The sequence below is a fragment of the Marmota marmota genome, unplaced genomic scaffold, assembly GCF_001458135.2.
Source record: "Marmota marmota marmota unplaced genomic scaffold, marMar, whole genome shotgun sequence".
Lineage (NCBI taxonomy): Eukaryota > Metazoa > Chordata > Mammalia > Rodentia > Sciuridae > Marmota > Marmota marmota.
This window is the reverse complement of record NW_025999900.1, coordinates 27,474,095-27,495,661: the sequence shown is the minus strand read 5'-3', so window position 1 is coordinate 27,495,661 and position 21,567 is coordinate 27,474,095. Positions and strand designations below refer to the sequence as shown.

The 21,567-nt window shown below is 34.5% G+C and overlaps 1 protein-coding gene across 3 annotated transcripts in view; it reads left to right on the top strand.

The window, feature by feature from the left end:
- Nubpl (NUBP iron-sulfur cluster assembly factor, mitochondrial) overlaps positions 1 to 21,567 on the top strand; it is a 204,382-nt gene that overhangs the window by 66,209 nt on the left and 116,606 nt on the right. For 2 of the 3 annotated variants that reach the window (XM_048798711.1, XM_015491674.2), the window contains exons 5-6: positions 14,519 to 14,558; positions 14,649 to 14,739. In XM_048798711.1, coding sequence (XP_048654668.1) covers positions 14,519 to 14,558; positions 14,649 to 14,739 — 131 coding nt within the window. Of the gene's footprint in view, positions 1 to 11,773; positions 11,778 to 14,518; positions 14,559 to 14,648; positions 14,740 to 21,567 lie in introns of those variants that run through there. The other variant, XM_015491682.2, reaches the window with a different exon arrangement.

The following is a 21,567-nucleotide window of genomic DNA, read 5'->3' as shown; positions in this document are numbered from 1 at the left end:
GGTGAACTGGCACACCGGGCTTTGGGGTACAGATCTTTTATAGGGAGCAGGGGGTTAGTTTCTAGCTTAGCCCAGCAACAGCTATTCTATTGGTTCCTCTGAATCCAGCCTCTTGGTCACCCGGGGGGCAAACTTGTTTTTTCCACTTTATGTTCTTGGAAAAACCATAATATTGCATTCTGTCCTTTCAGTTCCTGTTTTGAAACCTAGTTCTCAAGTTTAACCGGTAGGGCTGTCTAAAAGGAACATCTTGTGGTAGGGGGCCCGTTAGGGTTATCTACATGGAACATCTTGTGGTAACATTGTGCAACACCTGAGGTGCTATGTGCTGCTGGAGGGGTTGGGTGAGGGAACATCTTGCAGCTTTGAGGCTTAGGGGTTAGGTCACCTAATGTTGGGCCTGGGGTCTTGAGGTCCTTCATTATAAGTTGATAACTGCCTGTAATCTTACACAGCACAGGATAGAGTCTTTAAAACGGTTTCCTAGAAATGCTGAAATGAAAGCTTTGTAACCAAAATTGCAAAATACCCCAACATTCCAAAGTTTCATTAGCCTTCTGGACAGCCTCCATTTTACTTGTGGTGCAGATTTTGGGGACTATTTCCTATTCCTTCCTTTCTCTGACTTCTTATCTGATACATGAGCCATTCATATAAACTCTCAAACCTAGAATATAACTAAATGGGTAGTATAGTAAGGCTTTTATTGTCTATACGAAACATTTATGGAAAGGAGTTGGCCTCTTAGCATTTGTAAATGTATTATCTTTTATAGTTTCATTTTTTATTATAGTTAATGTTTATTTATTTTGCAGCTATATCTTTTTATTATACCATTTTTATTAGGCTAGAAAATTTTTTCAGCAGTTTTCTTAAAATATTTTTTCACTTTTATGTTTTGTACCTTTTTCTTTCCCTCTCAAAAAACAAATTGAGTTTATGTAATTCTAGTAGCCACAATGCTGTAAGGGCCATACTGACACCAGTGTTTTATCTTTGGTTCTATGTCTGTTTTTTTCCTATTATATGCTATTTATGTACTTAATTGGTTCCTTTTATGTTGGCAGTCATAATTTTGTCTTAATATTTTAAATGCTTAAACTTTTTTTTTTTTCCTTTTTGGTTCTGAGAGATAGAAACCAGGGGCCTGTGCATGCTAGGCAAGTGCTCTGCCACTGAGCTACATTCATAGCCCTGTTTGAATTTTTGTTGTTGTTGTTGCTTCATATCATACATATTAATAGGCATTTTAGTTACTTATGAAAAATGCGGTTTTGTGTTAAGTTCTTGTTATGGGGCTTAAATATCTTTTTCTCATCATAGTATGTCATCCTGTTTTGCTCCTGCTGCTGTGTACCCTTATTTTGTCACTGCTCGTGGCCATGTATTGCCAGCAAGTTTCAAATTCCAGTCCCTGGAGCTCACTATTTCTGCTTAAAAATGAATTACAGGTTTTTGGAAGCCAGGTGCACTAATAGAAGATAACCAGTTTAATGAAGGTGGGAAATGTCATCATATAGATAGAAAGATTGGGGATAACAGAAATCCAGTTTAAAAAAAATCCAGTTCCAAAGCAAACAAACAGAAGGGTCAGCTGCAGTTTTTATAGCTCCTAACCCCAGCTAAGACCTTTTTCTTTGGCTTAAAACATGATCAGCAGTGGTGTGCACTATAGTCTTGTATTCTAGAGGTTGAGGTAGGAGGATAGCAGGAATCCAGGAGTTTGAGGCTAGACAAGTCGACATAGTGAGACTTTATCTTTTTTTTTTTTTTATTAGTTACACATGACAGTACAATGATCTTGACATTTCATACATTTGAATCAAATGGGGTATAATTTCTCATTCTTCTGATTGTATAGGAAGAAAGCAAAATCAGGAGCTGGGGCTGTGACTCAGTGAAAGGATGCTTACCTAGCATATATGTGACATTGGGTTCAATCCTTAGCACTGCATAAAAATAAATAAGTAAAACAATCATTTAAAAAAACCAAAATCATATTATAGAATATCATTGTTTGTTAGAGCACTGCTCAGTCATTTCAGGGAACTTGTCTGGGCATCATCAAGCAATACAAGGAAACCTGTTTCTATATTAGCTAACCATCCAAGTATTATACGTTGGAATAACCACAAACCTTCTGTTGGATATGTGTATGGAGAGTATATGGGACTCAGGACATGTGTTTGTCAGCTTTCTGTTACTATGATAAAATGCCTGAGAGAAACAACTTAAAGGAGGAAATATTTAGTTTGGCTCATGGTTTCAGAGTTTTCAGTCCATCATCTTCAGGCCCCATTGCTATAGTCCTGTGAGGAGGCAGAGTGTCATGACAGAGAGGGTCTGGCAGAGCAGACTTGCTTACCTCATGGTGGCCAGAAAGAGAGAGATAGGCTGGGGACAAGATATACCCTTCTAGAGCACACCCCCAGTGACCTACTTTCTCCAACTAGGCCCTACCTCCTAAATTTTCCACCATCTTCCAGAGTTTCTACCACCTCCCAATAATGTTATCAGTTATGAACTCATCATTGCATTAATCCATTGATGCAGCCCTCATGGTCTAATCACTTCTTAAAACCCCCACTTCTGAACATTGCTGAATTGGAGACCAAACTTTCAACACATTAACCTTTGGAGAACATAGCAGACAGGAGGAAAACAGGCCTCCCTCAATTCAAATCCTTACTACTTTTGTTGCTATTTAACTTTGGGCACATTAATTTCATTTTCTGATGTTCAACTACTCTATGTCATGTGAGGGTTTCATATATATATCATATGAAGATAACTTGTCCAATATCACAGCTAGTAAGTGGCTAATTTCTAATAACAATTTTTTACTTCATTAAAAATGCCTAAGGATTGAGGCTGGGGTTGTGGCTCTGTGGCAGAGTACTTGCCTAGTATGTGTGAGGCACTGGGTTTGATCCTCAGCACCACATGTAAATAAATAAAAAATAAAGGTACATAAACAACTAAAAATATTTTTAAAAATGCCTAAGGATCAAGCTTTCCTTTAATATCTGTTCACGTTTGACTGTTAGCTATTTACAAAATTACTTTGGCCTTTGTGTAAATGTAAGTTTATGGTAATTTGCTATAGTAAGCAGGGGAATATAGTATTTAGTGAGGCAGGAAGGGGCATAAGAATAGAACGTTTTGTTAAGTGTCAGATGCTGGAGAAGATCAGAAGAGGGATCACGGAGAGATAATTTGGAGGATGCTATTGAAGAAGGAGATTTACTTTAAAAAATTTTTGTTCTAAATATTTATACATGACAGTAGAATGCATGCATTTTGACACATCATACATAAATGGAGTATAACTTCTCATTCTTCTGGTTGTATGTGATGTAGAATTACACCAGTTGTGTAATCAATCATATATGTGCATAGGGTAATAATGTCTGATTCATTCTACTATTCTTCCTGTCCCATTAACCCCTCCTTTCCCTACATTACCCTCTGCCCAATCCAGAGTACTTCTATTATTTCCTAATGCCCCCTTCCCCTTACTGTGAATCTGCATCTGCACATCAGAGAAAACATTTAGTCTTTGGTTCTTTAGAATTAATTGTTAGAATTAATTGATGAATTTGCTTAGCATGATATTCTACAGATCCATTTACCTGCAAATGCCATAATTTCATTCTTTTTTATTAATTAATTAGTTAATTTTAATTAGGCATTATAGCAGAATGCACTTTGAATCATTGTACACAATTGCAGCACAACTTTTCATTTCTCTGGTTATGCACAATATAGCATCCTGTGCAGTCATACATGTACCTAGGGTAATGATGTCCATCTCATTTCGCCATATTTTCTGTACCCATACATACCCCCTCCCCACCTTTCTCTCCCCTTTGCCCAGTCAAAGTTCCTCCATTTTTCCCCCATGGCCTCCGCCCCCATTATGGATCAGCATCTCCTTATCAGAGAGAACATTCGGCCTTTGGTTCTTTGGGATTGGCTTGCTTCACTTAGCATGATATTCTCTACCTCCAACCATTTACCTGCAAATGCCATAATTTTATTCTCTTTTATTGCTGAGTAACATTCCATTGTGTATATATGCCACAGTTTCTTTATCCATTTATCTACTGAAGGGCATCTAGGTTGCTTCCATAGTTTAGCTATTGTGAATTTTGCTGCTATGAACATTGAAAAACTACTCCATTCACAATAGGATAAAAAAATAAATAAATAAAATATTTGGTAATCAACAAAAGAGGTGAAAGACCTCTACAATAAAAACTATAGAACACTAAAGAAAGAAATTGAAGAAGACTTTAGAAGATGGAAAAATCTCCTAAGCTCTTGGATAGGCAAAATATTGTCAAGATGGCCATACTCCCTAAAGCACTATACATATTCAGTGTGATTCCAATTAAAATCCCATCATATACCTTGTAGAAATAGAAAAAGCAATCATGAAATTCATTTCTATAAATAAGAAATGCAGAATAGCCAAAGCAATCCTTAGCAAGAAGAGTGAAGCAGGAGGCATCCCAATACCAGACCTTAAACTATACTACAGAGCTATAGTAACAAAAACGACAGGGTATTGGCACCAAAATAGATATGTAGACCAATGGTACAGAATAGAAGACAAAACCACATAAATATAGTTATCTCATACTGGACAAAGGCACCAAAAACATACATTGGAGAAAAGATAGTCTCTTCAAGAAATGGTGCTGGGAGAACTGGAAATCCATATATAGCAAAATGAAAATAAACCCCTATTTCTCACCATTCACAAAATTCAAGTCAAAGTGGATCAAGGACCTAGGAATTAGACCAGAGACCCTGCACCTAATAGAGAAAAAAGTAGGCCCAAATCTTCACCACGTCAGATTAGGCCCTGACTTCCTTAACAAGACTCCTAAAGCGCAAGAAATAAAATCAAGAATTAATAAATGGGATGGACTCAAACTAAAAAGCTTCTTCTCAGCAAAAGAAACAATCAGTGAGGTGAAGAGAGAGCCTACATTTTGGGAGCAAATTTTTGTCACATGCATGTTGTTGGATAGAGCACTAATTTCATTCTTCTTTAAGTATGAGAAATATTACATTGTTTATATATACCAGTTTCTTTATCCATTCATCTGTTGAAGGACACCTAGGTTGGTTCCATAGTTTAGCTATTGTGCATTGAGCCGCTATAAACATTGATGTGGTTGTGCCACTGTAGTATGTTAATTTTAAGTCCTTTGGGTATAGACCAAGGAGTAGGATAGCTGGGTCAAATGGTGATTCTATTTCAAACTTTCTGAGGAATCTCCATACTGCTTTCCATAGTGGCTGCATCAGTTTGCAGTTCTACCAGAATGTGTGAATGTACCTTTTCCCCACATCCTCACCAGCATTTACTGTTGCTTGTATTCTTGATAATTGCCATTGTGACTAGGGTGAGATGAAATAGAGTAGTTATGATTTGCATTTCTCTAATTGCTAGAAATGTTGAAGAGTTTTTCAGTTGTATTTATTGATTGATTTTATTTCTTGGAAGAAGGGGTTTTAGATAAGCAGAGAAGAATCTGAGGAATACCTTCTAATTTCCCCAACTGCAAAATGAAGATATTGCTAGCCTCATAGGATTGTTGAAAGGATTTAATAAAATAAAATATCTTAAATGTCTAAAATGTCTGTGGAGCTTTGTGACATGTAGGAATACTATGATTGTTGTTATTATTCTGGGCTGAATATAAATGATTGTTGTTATTATTCTTTCTTTCATCTTCTCAATTTTCCCTTCCCAGATGCCTGACTATTCCTTTAATAATACATAGTTTTCATCTTAAATATCAACTGGTTACCTGGAGCATAGTTGGCATACCTGACACGATCTCTAGTTTCAACAGGAAATCACATTGTGATCAATTAGTGATGCTACGACAGGTGTGAAGTAGGTTAGAGGCCGGTATGGGTATTGGAGTAACAGTAAACCAAATATTTATCTAGTGTTTATCAAGCTTGCCTTAAATCCTATTCTCTGTTTCTATCCTTTTATGTTTTCTTGTTAAGCTCTCAGTATAAAATATCGTTTTAGAAGTAGAACATCAAGTTTATATCTGTTTTTGGAGTTACTCAGTGAATTAGTCCCAGAGTAGACAAGAATCTGAGATGTCATCCCAGCTCCAAAATATCCCTTATGCATTCTCTTATTTATATTTTAGTGAAAATAGTTTTCATTTAAAACATTGTTCTATCTTCTGCAAAGCTTAAGTTTCTATTTTGATTTACTTGAGTCAGATTGTTTTTCTCCTATACCTGTGAGAAAATGTACCTTTTGATTGAGGAAGAGATGGATTGGGAAAAAAAGGCATATTTTTGTTGTTGTTCTTTTTTTTCTTTTTTTTTTTTTTAATGAGAAAGAGGTTAGGTGTCTGAATAGCTTTCAGTTGTTAGATGGTAGGGTGCATGGTATGGGATGGCAGAGTTGCAAGATGGTACAAAAATAGTATATTAAAAGACATATGAAAGTATCCCGAATACAAGGGAAATTTTCATATTAAGAGTGTTAGAAGGCTTAAAAAAAAAACAAAACTATTTAAAAATAGTCCTTCTGCTTCCTTTTCTAATTTTCTAGATCTCACTTCTTCCTATTTCTAGATACAATATTACTGTATTGTCTTTTGGCTGTCCAGGTTGCCAGTCAAGTTTTGAGTTTTGACCCACCTTTACTCACCTTCTCTAATTTCTCTTCTTTTTTCCTAGGCAAACAGGGTACTATAAACATCTCCTGGGGACCATTATTGGTGGAACTATTTTGTCTCTCCCAATCACATGAAGTTCTACTGAGAGAACAATAATGGATGTAATTCCTTTCTTGCATTTGAACTTTGATAAGAAAGGGCTGTGGTTTCAGAAAGAAAAGAAGGAATAGTGAAATAGATGGGAGAAAGTGAAATTGTACACGTTGTACTAGATGCCCTATCCTCTCTGATCATTCTTGTACCTTTGCTTATTTTCTGTTTAATATGGATAATTATTTTTAAATTTTTAAAAATAATTTTAAAAGTCCTTAAAATTCATGAAGGAGGCTATATATTCTTGGTTTTACTCTCAGTCCTCATTTTTTAAAAAATGCTTCAAGTTATATGGTTTCAAGTTATAACTTTTTTTTTTGTCATCCCTCAACCTCGATGTTCATCTATATTCAAAATACTTCCATTATTTTTAAATCCAGGGAGTATAATGGAAAGTACAGAGGTTTCTCAGGTTTATTGCTAATACCATGTAAATGGTAATGTCTACTCCTTAGTTGAGTCATGAACAATGGGACCTCTACAGAAAGAAAATCTGATTCTAGATCAGAGTTATGCTTGGAACATTTAATGATGTCAACTTTAAAGATTTAAAGGGACCTTTCTTATACCTATTTCCTTTTTATCCAGCTCTTCAGTTTTGCATGACCACAGTGCCATTCATTCTGGCTTAACAATTTGTAATATAAAAGCAGTCCCTAAATCTGTTCAAAATGCACTAGTGACATAAAATAAATTAATTAAACTCACACCTGTTAGAAATGAGGGAACTTTGTTGCAGTAGAGTGAGGTGGATGCAGCAGAATGTCATTGATTCTAAGAGCGGCATTATGGCAATTGAAATTGTTTGACTTATGGTAAGAATCTTTTGTGTTTAAGTGCATGAGCTATCGTGAAGATACGAAGAGGAGGGAAATAATGATCTGTGTCATGGTAACCTCAGCTAATTATGTTCAAAAAGTTATTGTTCACAGGGCACTGGATTCCAAAGTTTTTATATGAACTTTCAACCAGCAATAATAATTTTTCTATTATGTTTATGTGGAGAAATTGGTATGTATATTTTTTTACAGGATGAAACTAATTTGTGTTTGTAATCATGGGTTTTTTTTCAGAGCCTTTCTCTATTAACTTAAAAATATGACTTCAAGCTATGCCAACATTGCATTTGTGATAATTTTATTAATCAGTGAAAGTAAAATGTTTTTAGGCAGTATTAATTTTTTTTATTTATTTATTTATTTATTTATTTATTTATTTTTTAATTTTTTATTGTGGGTTGTTCAAAACATTACAAATTTCTTGACATATCATATTCCACACTTTGATTCAAGTGGGTTATGAACTCCCACCTTCACCCCATACACAGATTGCAGAATCACATCAGTTACACATCCATTGATTTACATATTGCCATACTAGTGTCTGTTGTGCTCCGCTGCCTTTCCCATCCTCCAGGCAGTATTAATTTTGTTTACTGACTCATAGTGAAAGACAATGAAGAATATTCCTATAGCTTTCTTTTTAATGTATATACTATATATTTTTAGGGGTTCAGTATACATTTTTTCCGTGTTCAATTTAGCATATCATCCTTGTACAGGGGCCATGTTAATTTTTTTCCCTAATTTTATTTTTTGTGTTTAAGGTATACGACAGATTTCATAAGACAGATATATGTAGTAATACGGCTACTATAGTAAAGCAGATTAACAGCCATCATCTCACAGAGATACCCGTTTCTCCCACCTGCATGACAATAGTATCTAAAATCTACTCATTTAGAAGAAACCCTTAATACAATACAGTATTCTCAACTCAGGTTCTCATGTTGTTCATGAAATCTTGCAACTTGTTTATCTTACTTGTTTGGTACTTTGTATTTTTTTTTAAACCTATTTCTCCCCAATTCCTACCCATGCCCCAACCTGGTCATCAGTATTTTCTATCTCTATATATTTAACTTTAAATTTTGTATTTTTAGAGTCCTCACATAAGTGAAGTCATGTAATTTTTTTTTATGTGTCTGGCTTATTTCATTTAGCATAATGTCTTTCAGGTCCATGTAGGTTGTAGCAAATGACAGGATCTTACTTTTTAAGGCTGAATAATATTCCATTGTATGTACATACCACAGTTTCTTTACCATTTGTCCATTGATAGATACCTAGATCGTTTTTATTTTTTGGCTATTGTATGCTGTAATGAACATGGAAGTACAGATTCCTTTATGAGGTAGTGATTATATTTCCTTTGGATCTATACCCAGAAGAAAGATTGTTGGGTTATACGGTCATTCTATTTTTAATTTCTTTAGAAACCTCTGCACTGTTTTCCATAATGACTGTACCAGTATTCCCACCAGCAGTGTACTAGGTTTCCCCTTTCTCTATCTGCTTACCAACACTTATTATCTTTTGTCTTTTATTAAACTTTTTAAAATTAATTAATTAATTCATTCTAATCAGTTATACATGACAGCAGAATGCTCTTGGATTCATTGTATACAAATGGAGCACAATTTTTGACTTCTTTGGTTGCACCCAAAGTAAGGTCTCACTATTCGGGCTATCATACATGTACCTAGGGTAATGATGTTCGTCTTATTCCATCATCTTTCTTACCCCTATGCCCACTCCCCAACTCCCCTTTTTCCCATCCAAAGTTCCTCCATTCATCCCATGCCTCCCTCTCCATTATGGATCAGCATCCACTTATCAGAGAGAACATTAGGCCTTTGGTTCTTTGGGATTGGCTTACTTCGCTTAGTATGACATTCTCCAACTCCATCCATTTACCTGCAAATACCATAATTTTATTCTCTTTTATTGCTAAGGAGCATTCTATTGTGTATATATACTACAGTTTTCTTTATCCATTCATCTATTATAAACATTTAGGTTGCTTCCACAGTTTGGCTGTTGTGAATTTTGCTACTATGAACATTGATGTGGCTGCGTCACTGTAGTATATTGATTTTAAGTCCTTTGGGTTTAGACAAAGGAGTGGGATAGCTGGGTCAAATGGTGGTTTTATTCCAAATTTTCTAAGGAATCTCCATACTGCTTTCCATATTGGCTGCATCAATTTGCAGTCCCACCAGCAATGTATGAGTGTACCTTGTCTCCTATATCCTCGAAAAAAAAAAAAAAGTGACATCTTTTGTCTTTTTGATGATAGCAATTTTTACTGGAGTAACATGGTATCTCACTGTAGTTTTGATTTACTTTTCTCATCTTCTCTGTATCATTCCAATTTGTCATTGACACTATACTAATATTTTGATCAATGACCAATTGCATATACAACAGTGGTCCCATATGATTATAAAGAAGCTGAAAAAAAACTCTCACTAGTGACATTATAGCCATCTTAACATAATGTATAGTATAATGCATTATTTGCATGCTTGTGGAGATGCTTGTGTAAATAAACCTACTACTGCCAATTGTAAGAAAGTATAGTGCCTACAATTATACATAATAGAATAATTGTAAGAATAATAGTAAATGACTGTATTACTGGTTTAAGTATTTGTTTTATGTACAGTACATAATAGTTGATAAGTAACTATATTACTAATTTATATATTTAATATGCTTCTAATGTTATTTTAGAGTATACTCTTTATACTCATAAAAAATTTTATTGTAAAACAATGTTCCATGTTATTTCTGGCAGCAGCTTCATGTAGTACATACAGTTCATGCTTATTGTGTCCCTTTGTTGCGTCATTTTCTCTTGTGCCTGATTTTCTCTCATGTTGTTTTGTTTTTGTGACCCTAGGAACATTAGATTACAACACACACACACACACACACACACACGTGCACGCACACTCATTTATACACATACCATGTAGTCTAGGTGTGTAGTGGGCTATATCATCTGGGTTTGTGTATACTTTGTGCACTTTATGATGTGCACATGACAAAAATCATCTGACAGTGCAGTTTTCAGAACATCCCTGTTGTTAAGCATTACATTACTGTATGGGCTGTGGAAATGAGTACCTATTGAAGTTTCAAGATACACATTTAACTTGGTGATGAATTTTCTGATATTGCTGAGCTTTCAATTTATAATATCATTCATTAACATCAAGAAATTTGAAGTTCACATTTCTGTGGTTTATGACATAACATACTGATAAAGTAAGTGAAAGACCATTTTTTAAGAAAATAATTTTTAGTTGTCAATGGACCTTTATTTAATTTATTTATATATGGTGCTGAGAATACAACCCTTTGCCTCACACATGCTAGGTAAGTGCTGTACCACTGAGTCACCACCCCAGCCCCAAAAGACTATTCTTTATGTAGTATTCAGAGATTTTATGTTTCAATTTTGTGAGAATGTTTTTGACTATCCCAATCCTAGTTAGAATTTCAGGCCATGTTTTGAACAGGGTTTAAACTACTTAGATTTTTTGCAGAGGTAGAACCAGAGATGCTTTACCATTGAGCTACATTTCTAGCCATTTTTGTTTGTATTTTGAGACAGGTTCTCACTTTATTCTCCGATTTTATTTTGGTATGTTGTATTATGTTCCATTAAGATCAAGATGAGGATGCTATTACTGCTGCAGTTTTTAGCCAATGTCCTAAAATAAAAGGAGGGGACATATATAGTGAAGGAGAAGACAAAATTATTATTAATTCCATTTAATATATTTGCTTATGTAGAAGATTCAAACAGAATAATAAGATAAAACTTATATACATAATGGAATATTACTCAGCAATAAAAGAATAAAATCATGGCATTTGCAGGTAAATGGTTGGTGTTGGAGAAGATAATGATAAGTGAGGTTATCCCAATATCAAAAAAACAAATGCCAATGTTTTCTCTGATATATGGAGGCTGATTCATAGTGGGGTAGGAAGGGGGAGCACGGGAGGATTAGATGAATTCTAGATATGGAAGAGGGGAGGGAAGGAAAGGGGGATGGGGCAGGGGATTAGCAAGGATGGTGGAATGTGATAGACATCATTATCCAAAGTACATGTATGAAGTCATGAATTGGTGTGAACATACTTTATATACAACAAGAGATATGAAAAATTGTGCTGTATATGTGTAATAAGAATTGTAATGCATTCTTCTGTCATATATTTTTAAAAAATCAATTAAAAAATAAAAAATAAAAATCAGTTTCACAGAAAGTCTCGTGACACAGGCAAAATGCAGACAGCTTCTCAGCCAGAACGTAACACGAATGGGGGGGAAAAAAAAAGGAGAGTTCTAGTGCTAGGCACAGTGGTGCATTTCTGTAATCTCAGTGGCTTAGGAGGCTGAGGCAGGAGGATTGTGAGTTAAAAAACCAGCCTCAGCAGAAGCGAGGCACTAAGCAAGTCAGTGAGACCCTATCTCTAAATAAAATACAAACTAGGGCTAGGGATGTGGCCTATTGGTTGAGTGCCCCTGAATTCAATCCCGGGTACCAAAAACAAACAAACAAAAAACCCCAACAACAACAACAAAAAAGGAGAGTTCTAAAAGATACCTTGGGGGCTTTAAGTGAGATATAAGACCACTACATAAAAATAAGTAACTTTCCATGTGTATTTCTGGCAATCTGGCAGGCTAGGTGTTTGGAGAAACTCTTCCTGTGATAATGTACCTTAAAATATTGGATGAAATATGAACAAAGTATTAGGAAAGGAAGTAGATTTCTCAGAAATAACAAGAAAATAGGAGTTCACTGGTATAGATATGATGTTTTCTCCAATGTCACTTGTAGAAGTTTCTGGCTATTTCTGAAAGAATCAACTTAAAAAGAATTAAAAAGACTTATGATTTCAGAAGATTCAGTCCATGGTCAGTTGGCTCCATTGCTTTTGGGCCTGTGGCAAGGCTGAATATCACATGTGGGGGAGCATGTGGAGGAGCAAAGCTGCTCAATAGTAAGAGAAAGAAGACGAGAGGAAGAGAATGGGGTCCCACAGTCCTCTTCAAGGGCAAATGACCTAAAGATCTCTTGGCCTACCTCTTAAAGTTTGCACCTCCCAATAACACCAAGCTGGGGACTAAATCTTTCACCACATGGACCTTTAAGGGACATTCCAAATCCAAAACATAATGGTGACTTAGGTTTAGATGTTATAGGTCCATGTATGAAGGAATGGAGACAGTGTTTGGTGCCTCAGGAGGGAAAAATATTCAATGGAGTATCACTACATGAAACCTGCTAACCCCCAGAGGATGGCATCCTTAGTAAGTGATCTGTGGATGAAATCTTCCCAACACTGGTGGTCATTGAAGATGTGGTTACATAGAAAATGTGCTGAAAGAAACTATTTTATAATAACCATTTGCTGACTATGTAAAAATATATTTTCTTTTGTGGTACTGGGTTCAATCCCAACCCTGTGGAGTGTTGGGAGAATTGATTAGATGTGTGTGTTTATATGTGTGTATATGCAAATATACACATACAAGAATATGCATACTGGATAAGCATATATATATATAATTTATGAATTTGTATATCCATATACATGAATATAATTGGTGAAAAATTACTTATTGAGGCTATTTTTTAAGAAACATGTTGAAATTGTAGATAAATTGTTTCTTAATGTAGCTAACTATTTTCCAACTATTTTTAGATGTTGCATTTATCAAGAATATAAATTATGGGGCTGGGATTGTGGCTCTGTGGCAGAGTGCTCACCTAGCATGCATGAGGCATTGGGTTTGATCCTCAGAACCACATAAATGTAAAATAAAGATATTATGTCCACCTAAAACTAAAAAAATAAATATTTTTTAAAAAGAAGCTTATAAAAAAAGAATATAAATAGTATAATTGTTCTAATGTTTAAATGGTTACAAATTGAGGTTAATTAATTGTAAGTTAAATTACAGCAGTATAAGCAGCCTGTGTGTCCACAAGGGTGCATTGGAAGAGGGGAAATGTTAATCAGAGGGTACAAGTTTCATTTAGACAGGAGGGATAAGTTCTAATGATCATGGTGACTATTGTTAATAATACATTATTATATATTTCAAAATTGCTAAAGGAGTGAATTTCAATGTTCTTGCCATAAAGGAAGGATATATATATATATATATATATATATAGAGAGAGAGAGAGAGAGAGAGAGAGAGAGAGAGAGTAATGGATATGTTAGTTATGTTGATATAACTATTATACAATGCATACATGCATATGTAATTATTTATCAATTAAAAATAATAAAATGTTTTAGAAAGATGAATAAAAGTCAGTGTGTGTTAGTCAGCTTTACTTTGCTGGGACGAAAATGCCTGACAAGAACAAAGAGGAAGAAAGATGTATTTTGGCTCATGATTTCAGAAGATTTAGTACATAGTTGGCTGACTCCAAGGTAGAAACATCATGCTAGAAGGGCATGGCAGAGGAAAGCTGCTTGACTCATAACAAGTGGGAATGATGGGGGAGGGGAGAAAGGAGCTAGGGACAGATATATTCTGAAGGCCATGCCCCTCAAGACCAGTGACCTACTTCTAGCTGTGCCCTACCTGCCTATTGTTTTCACATATTCCAGTAAGTCCATTCAAATTATTAATCCATCAAATGGATTAATCAATCCACCAGTGAGGTCAGACCCCTCATAATCCAGTCTTTTCACTTTTGGATATTGCTGTATTGCCTCACACACGAGCTTTTCCAGGGACATTCCAGATTCAAACCATAGCAGTATGTTTATGTATAATGGTTTACCTTTCTAAAAGAGACATTTATTTTCTTATTTCAGACAACCTTATGAGGCCTCTTTTGAATTACGGTATTGCATGGTGAGCATATCTTTTTAATTTTGTATTACTTTGCAGACTAATATCCATTAATTTATAGAAATGACTTTTGTTTTTATATTACTGTTGCAGTATGTCTATGGGCTTCCTGGTTGAAGAAACTGCACCAGTAGTTTGGAGAGGCCTTATGGTAATGTCAGCCATTGAGAAACTGTTGAGACAGGTAAGAAAGTTGTATTAAATATCTTTTTATTATTGGAAAGGCTGTAGTTAACACATTTGCTGATTGGAGAGTTGTTAAAATCCTCAATCAAGTTTGAGATTTTTTCAAAGGAATCTAGTTGATATGCTGAATGTACAATGAATAATGTACATAATGAGTTATGTGGCACCAAGACCAAATTTCAGTGTTACATGATTTAGTCTTTCTCATTGCTTGTGAGTACTAAAACCCTGTGTCTTATTTTAGATTGTTTTGTTGATTGTTGAGTCTGTGATATGAAGAACAAATCTTTTTTTTTGTTTGTTTTATAAGTAATCTGCCTCCTTTAGATTTATGGTTAATCTTATTGTGGTCACTATTGAGTTACAGGGGCAGTATAGAAATTTCTGAGATGTAGAAAAATTATATAAATTATGGTATTTGTGATTTTAAATTGCTTCATAAAAATGTAATTTTGCTTTACTTTGAGTATATGTAGTTATATAAATCTGTCCAATACTGTCTGTCCAATCAACTTTAATTTATTGGTAATAAATGAAGAGAAAGTTGGATTGAATAATCTAAGTATATAAGGGGAGCTTTGTCTAGATTAACCCAGCCTTTCTTTTCTCTACTGCTGAATACTGTCAGAGAATATAGAATAATTTTGTTAATTGCCTATTATGCATTTTTTCCCATTGGTACTGGGAATTGAACCCAGGCACACTTAACTACTGAGCTATATCCCCAGCCCCTTTTTATTTGTTTTATTTTGACATAGGATCTCTCTAAGTTGCTTAGGGTCTTGCTAAGTTGCTGAGTCTGGTCTTGAACTTGCCATTCTCCTGCCTCAACCTCCAGAGTCACTGGAATCACAGGCATGTGCCATAGCACCCAGCTGCATTATACATTTTTTTTTTTAATAGCTACACATGACATTACAATGATCTTGGCAATTCATACATTTGAATCATTGGGGTATAATTTCTCATTTTTCTAATTGTACAGATCATTATACATTTTTTATATCAAAATTTGTCTACTCTCAACACTTTGTTATCTAATTTTACTCATTGTTCTTAACATTTATCAAAAGTTCCATTTAAAAAAATATTAGAAAATTTGGTGACCTGGCTTAGGATCAAGTGGAGATTTGGTGAAAATGAGCTTTCTGACAAATTATATGAAAGTCAGTTTATTCTTATAAGCACCGAAGTTACATTTTTAGCAAACATACCACAGAAATATCAGGATAAAAGTTGAGATTGAGAAAATGAATTTATTTTATTATTTTATCAGGATGCCTAGGGGTTACCTGGAGTAGTGAATTATTGTATATCTACCTTACAATCTTTTGTAAAGTCATTTTCATCTGTGCATATTAATGGGAGCTGGAAAGCTATATTTTAGGACTACGTTCAGGCTAATGTCCATCATATAAGCTTCTAATTAAGGGTGTTTTTCCTTTTTATTTGTTTTATTTAGAAAAATTTTTGCTTTAGAAAGCAGGCCAATGGCTGGATGGGGTGGCACATACCTGTAATCCTAGCAGCTTGGGAGGCTGATGCAGGATGATCATAAGTTCAAAGCCAGCCTGAACAATTTAGCAAGACCCTCTTTCAAAATAAAAAATAAAAAGGGCTGGAAGTATAATTCCGTGACAGAGTGACCCTGGGTTCAATCTGTATTACTGAAAATTAATTAAATAAGAAAACAATAGCATATTTATTGTTTTAATGCTTTTTATTTTTTCACTATAGATCTGAATTGTATTTGATATATTTTTTTTCTTTAACCTAAGAACTTCTCTTAGTGTTCTTCTGTGGTGTGGGTTTACTGGTGATAAATTTTCTGAACTTCAATGTACTGGAAACATCTTTATTTTTCCCTATATATTTTCACTGTATATAGAATTGAGTTGACATTTTTTTCTTCAACAATTTAAAGATATTCTTTTGTTTTTTGGCCTCATTTTCTGGCCTCATTATTTCTGATAAGAAATCTGCCATAATTTCTATAGTTGTTCCACTGTGAGTACTGTGTTTTTTCTCTGGTAACTTTCATAATTTCCTTTATAGCTTAAGGTCATTATATTCTTGCCTATCCCTTTAATATGGATGTTGTCATAGCTTGGTAGCTAAGGGTGTGGATTCTGGAGCCACATCTGCCTGAGTTCATTCCATTTTCCATACCTAATAGTTTTGTTGTCTCTAGAGTTCTAGACAAGAGGCCTGACTCTGGGGGTCCCAACAAATGAGATCTGGCCACTTGCCTCAAAAACAAAGCAGAAAAAGTAATGGCGAAGAGCAGGAAAGAAACTTTAATCCATGTGGTCATAATGAAAAGGAAAGGTGAGACAAGCATCTCAGTCTTATCTTTGAGGGTACTGACATGAGCTTCCAGATTATATAGACAAGGGAGACCAGAAATATACATAGCCAAGCATTCTTGGTTAAACTGTGTAGTCTGGTTGATTTTGATATCAGTATTGGTCAGGTGGGGGTTTTGTGTAATAAGAAAGTTGCTGTTGTCTGGGGGATAGTGTCAATTCATCATAGATGTTTGTGATCAGACTTGTTATTCCTGAAATCCAATGTGACTCACAGCAAATGAGACAGATGCAAAATGTGGGCAGAAATGTCAAGTTTTTTATTATCCTGCTTTTAGTTGTCTATTGGATATTTATTTGCAGGCCTAAGAGTTTTAAGTCCTCATCGCACTGTGATTTTGAGCAAAAACTTCTCTGAGCTTGTTTCCTCACCTGTAAAATCGGATTAATGGTAGCATCTTTGTCTTCAAGGTTAAATGAGTTAAAACATGTAATGTCCTTAGAAAACCTGTATCATATAAATGTGCTGTTATTATTGTATTTTATCAATCACAATATAATTTTCTTTTAATATTTTTATTTCTTTAATCAGGATATATCTTGTAACTTTTGGCTGTTTTAGGATTGCTTTATGCTTGGATCTAAGTGCAGTCATCTGGGAATACTTTCAATCTGAGGCACCTTTCAACTAAATTCTGTTAGAGGTTTTTGGGTCCACTTCAGTGGTATGAATTCAGATTGGAAAGCATTGTGGGTACCAACTTAGGGTTCATGTTCCTAAGGAGGTGCCCTGTCCCACTCTCCTGCCAAGGCCAAGGTTTATTGATGTTTATTCCCTCTAATTTCTTTCTAAATTTTGGATTTTTCATTTACTTTAGTTTAAAAGAATGTAGTCCTTTGGGATCTCCTGATAGATTCCAACTCATTTTAGGTGTTTTATTGTTTTATTGTTCTTTAACTGTGCTATATACAATAATGATACATCTTACATTCAGTGGAGTATTAGGTTTGTGTTTGAAGCAATGTTTTTCCAACATATCTGTACAAAAGAATCATCTAGTGATCTTGAAAAACTTCAGGTCACACTCCAGTCCAATTAAATCATATGCTCTTGTAGTATGACCCAGGTATCAGCATTTTTGGAGTCTCCATCTGATTCTAATCTGTAAATAAGTGTGGGAATCTCTAGTTTGGAGAGTTTTACGAATGAAAATTCAGTGAGAATGTGGCTTGAGATAGGACATGGAGATAATAGCTATTATGTGACCATTTCTTAACTTTGGGTAGGAGAGAGAATGAAAAAGAAATTGGATTATGAGAGTTTAAGAATAAAATTAAAGCAAGACAATAAAGGGGGTGGTATCTTCTGCTTATTAGGTAAACAGCCATTATGGGGATTTGGGGAAATAGCTTATGGGGGAATGGTATGAAAAGAAAGCCTCCCCCATTCACAAAAGGGGACAGTCATATCTTTTCCAAGGTACTAGGATTCATTGAGCAGGGACTGAAGATTGTAGGAAATAATTGGATTATTGAAAAAACGAATATTATGAAAGAGACAAAAGGCAATGAAGTTAGATGTCATATGAATTATTTTTGAAAAGGAAGTCTATAGTTTCAAGTTCAAACTTCAAATGGAAAGGAGAGTAGTTGAGGTAACCCTATCATATTTGTTGCTAAAAAAAGGTTAATAAAAGTTATTCTTTCCTTGGTCTTCTCAGTTGGAAGGAAAAGGACGTTGAATTTACTCAATAAAAAATGATTCACAAATTTCAGTGTTCATAAAATACCTGGAGAGCTAGGAGCTGGTGGAGAATTCAGATTTACAGTTTCTCTATTTAATTCTTCCACTTGAAGATTTTCATTTGGTAAATCCAAGGCATGGCCAAGGAATTTGCAGCTTTATTTCAGTTATCCCAGGTGACTAACCCAGTTCTGAAATTGCGTTTAGGGATACAATGATACATGCTTTATAATTCTTTCAGAGGAATAAATTAAAAGATGAATGATAGGATTTCTGTGCAGTAGAAAAAGCCCACTGGGTGCTAAATATCAAAGCTTTTAGTTTTACCAAGTTTTTATGACTGTCTTCAGTAACTCTCTAAAGCCTGAAAGTTAACGTGGGCAAACCTACTGTTAGATCTAGGATTAGTAACTGGCATGGCAGAAAGTTCAAAAGGGGAACGTATCCAGGGAATAAATTGAGGGAAACATTGAAATGAAATCCTGTTTTCCAGGAAGATATGTAGTCAGGAGGGATCAGGAGACTGGGAAAAATTGAAGGCATCAACTAATTGAAAATCTCCTGTGATGGGGAAGAAGTGATTCAGTGGCTATGAGAGAAGCCATGTGAGAAGTGAAGTTAAGAAATGGTTGTCTTCATAAAAGGAAAGACATTTAAGAAGTTAGGCATTTTTTTTTTAATAAACAGAATTTTAAAATAAGGTTATATGTGAAAAAAGTCAGGTCTCTAATAAAGTGAGAAAGTATCAGGGATCGAGGTATCTTACAATAGGGTTACCAAATAACATGTGGGATACTCAGCTAAATTTGAGTATCAGATATACAATGAATAATTTGGGGCATACTCAAATGAAAAAAAATGTTTCTGATATTCAAGTTTAACTGAGTTTTCTGTATTTTTATTTGCTAAATCTGGCAATCCTCAGTGGAAATAATATTTATAAAACAAAGAAGATGAGCAAGAGTCAGTTTGAGAGAAGGTAGGCCTGCTAGTGAAGTCCAGCACAGTAGCTTGAGATAAGAATTTGGGGTTAGTTATTGAGCAGGGCATGTTTTTGAGCCCAGAATGGCAAATGTAAGTAACCGAAATGAGGTGAACATTAGGGTGGGAGGTGGAGAGAAGAATTATAATATGGCATGGAGCCTTACATGATTTAATTTAATGAAGGAAGATGGTTTGTAAGTTTTTTTTTTTTAAAGAATATTGAAGCTGTAGTATAGAAATCTTTTGGTTTCAACTTGCCAATGTCTAGTAATTTATCTCTATACTTTCACCCTGCTTCCTTCTATCTGATTTGTTAATGGAAAGGAAAAGATTGATGAATAGATATGGCTATGTGGGTATGTGTTCATGAATATATTTTGTGTTGTATTTCAAAAAAGTTTGTTGAGACATAAAAACAGAAGTTAAACTTTAGGATCAGTTAGGAAAACTAGGTACTTAAATGCTAGAATGTCGTTTTAAGTACTGGATTTATCTTTATGTGTTTCTTTTCTTTCTCTAGATATTTGAAATAATTTCTTTTTATTTCTCATCTTGACTTTAAATATCAAAGACATATGTAATATATTTCACTCAATGAATAACTAATAGTTTTTAACTTTTCAGTAATTTGGAAGATTCCTGAGAAGCATTTTTGACTCTTAAATTGTGGTCAACATAAACTTAATTAGTTTAACTCCTGAGCAAATCTTTTCTTAGAATCCTGAGTTGAAAATGTGGAATATTAGAAAAATAATTTTAGTTATTAGAAAAATAGCTACAGAAAGGGAAACTTCAAAGGCTACTCTGATATGAGCACCTGCTGTGGTCACAGTGTAAACCTTGGAGACCCGGGATTTTGGCAGCAGTTTCAGTGCTTTTAGTTCAATCTCTGGTATCTCCAAATGTGAAGCAGATGCCAGTTTTCTTCTCTAGGGTTCTGATAATGGCATATAATGAGTTCGTTGTTTCCTAGCAACTAAAGAAGCAGTTTCACTTTAGCTGATCCTACAATAGGAATGAGACATTTTCCCTTGATACTTGGTATTAGTGATTTCCCTGACAATGGAATTTCACGTTTGAATAAGGAATGTTCTCAGCCTTTGGTTTCCTAAAGAATTTTGCTTTTGAGTTGGGCTAAGCTCTGCTTAATCCTGTATAAAATGAAAAAAAAAAAAAAGTTTGAACCCCCTAAGTACCTCTCATGGGAAAAGCCAAAGGAGTTTGATACATAGTTTCTCAAACGGCAAGTGATTATACAAGAAGGTATAATAGGCAGTACTTTTCCCAGTGTTTAATAGGATAATTAACAACCAAATTCTTTCCTGTATTTAATGTTTGCAGCAAATAGAAGTTTATTAGGTTATGACTAATGTGTTGTGGAAATAAATATGCATAAAATTTTATTACCAGTACTATTTCAATATAAAGTCTATATAATAAAAGCATTTTTATATAACCCATTGATTTTAAGTAATATTTATATCAAATAATAATTATTCCCAAAGATTTTAAACAGGCCCTTATAGTTGTCATTAAGATGAGTCATTAAACAATTCAATGTTTATCTTTAAATAGCAGTTGTAAGGCATCTGCACTTAACCAAATTATATTTTTAAATCCTTATTTGACAGTAGCAATAGCTTTGGAAATCATCTGACTGTTAAGATATATGGAGGCATGAAAAAATTACTGCAGACAACCTTCTTTGTAGTCACTTATAGTTTAAACAGTTTCTAGGGAAATTACTCATTTTTCTTCTTTTGACATTATATAACTAATAACAAAGTACCTT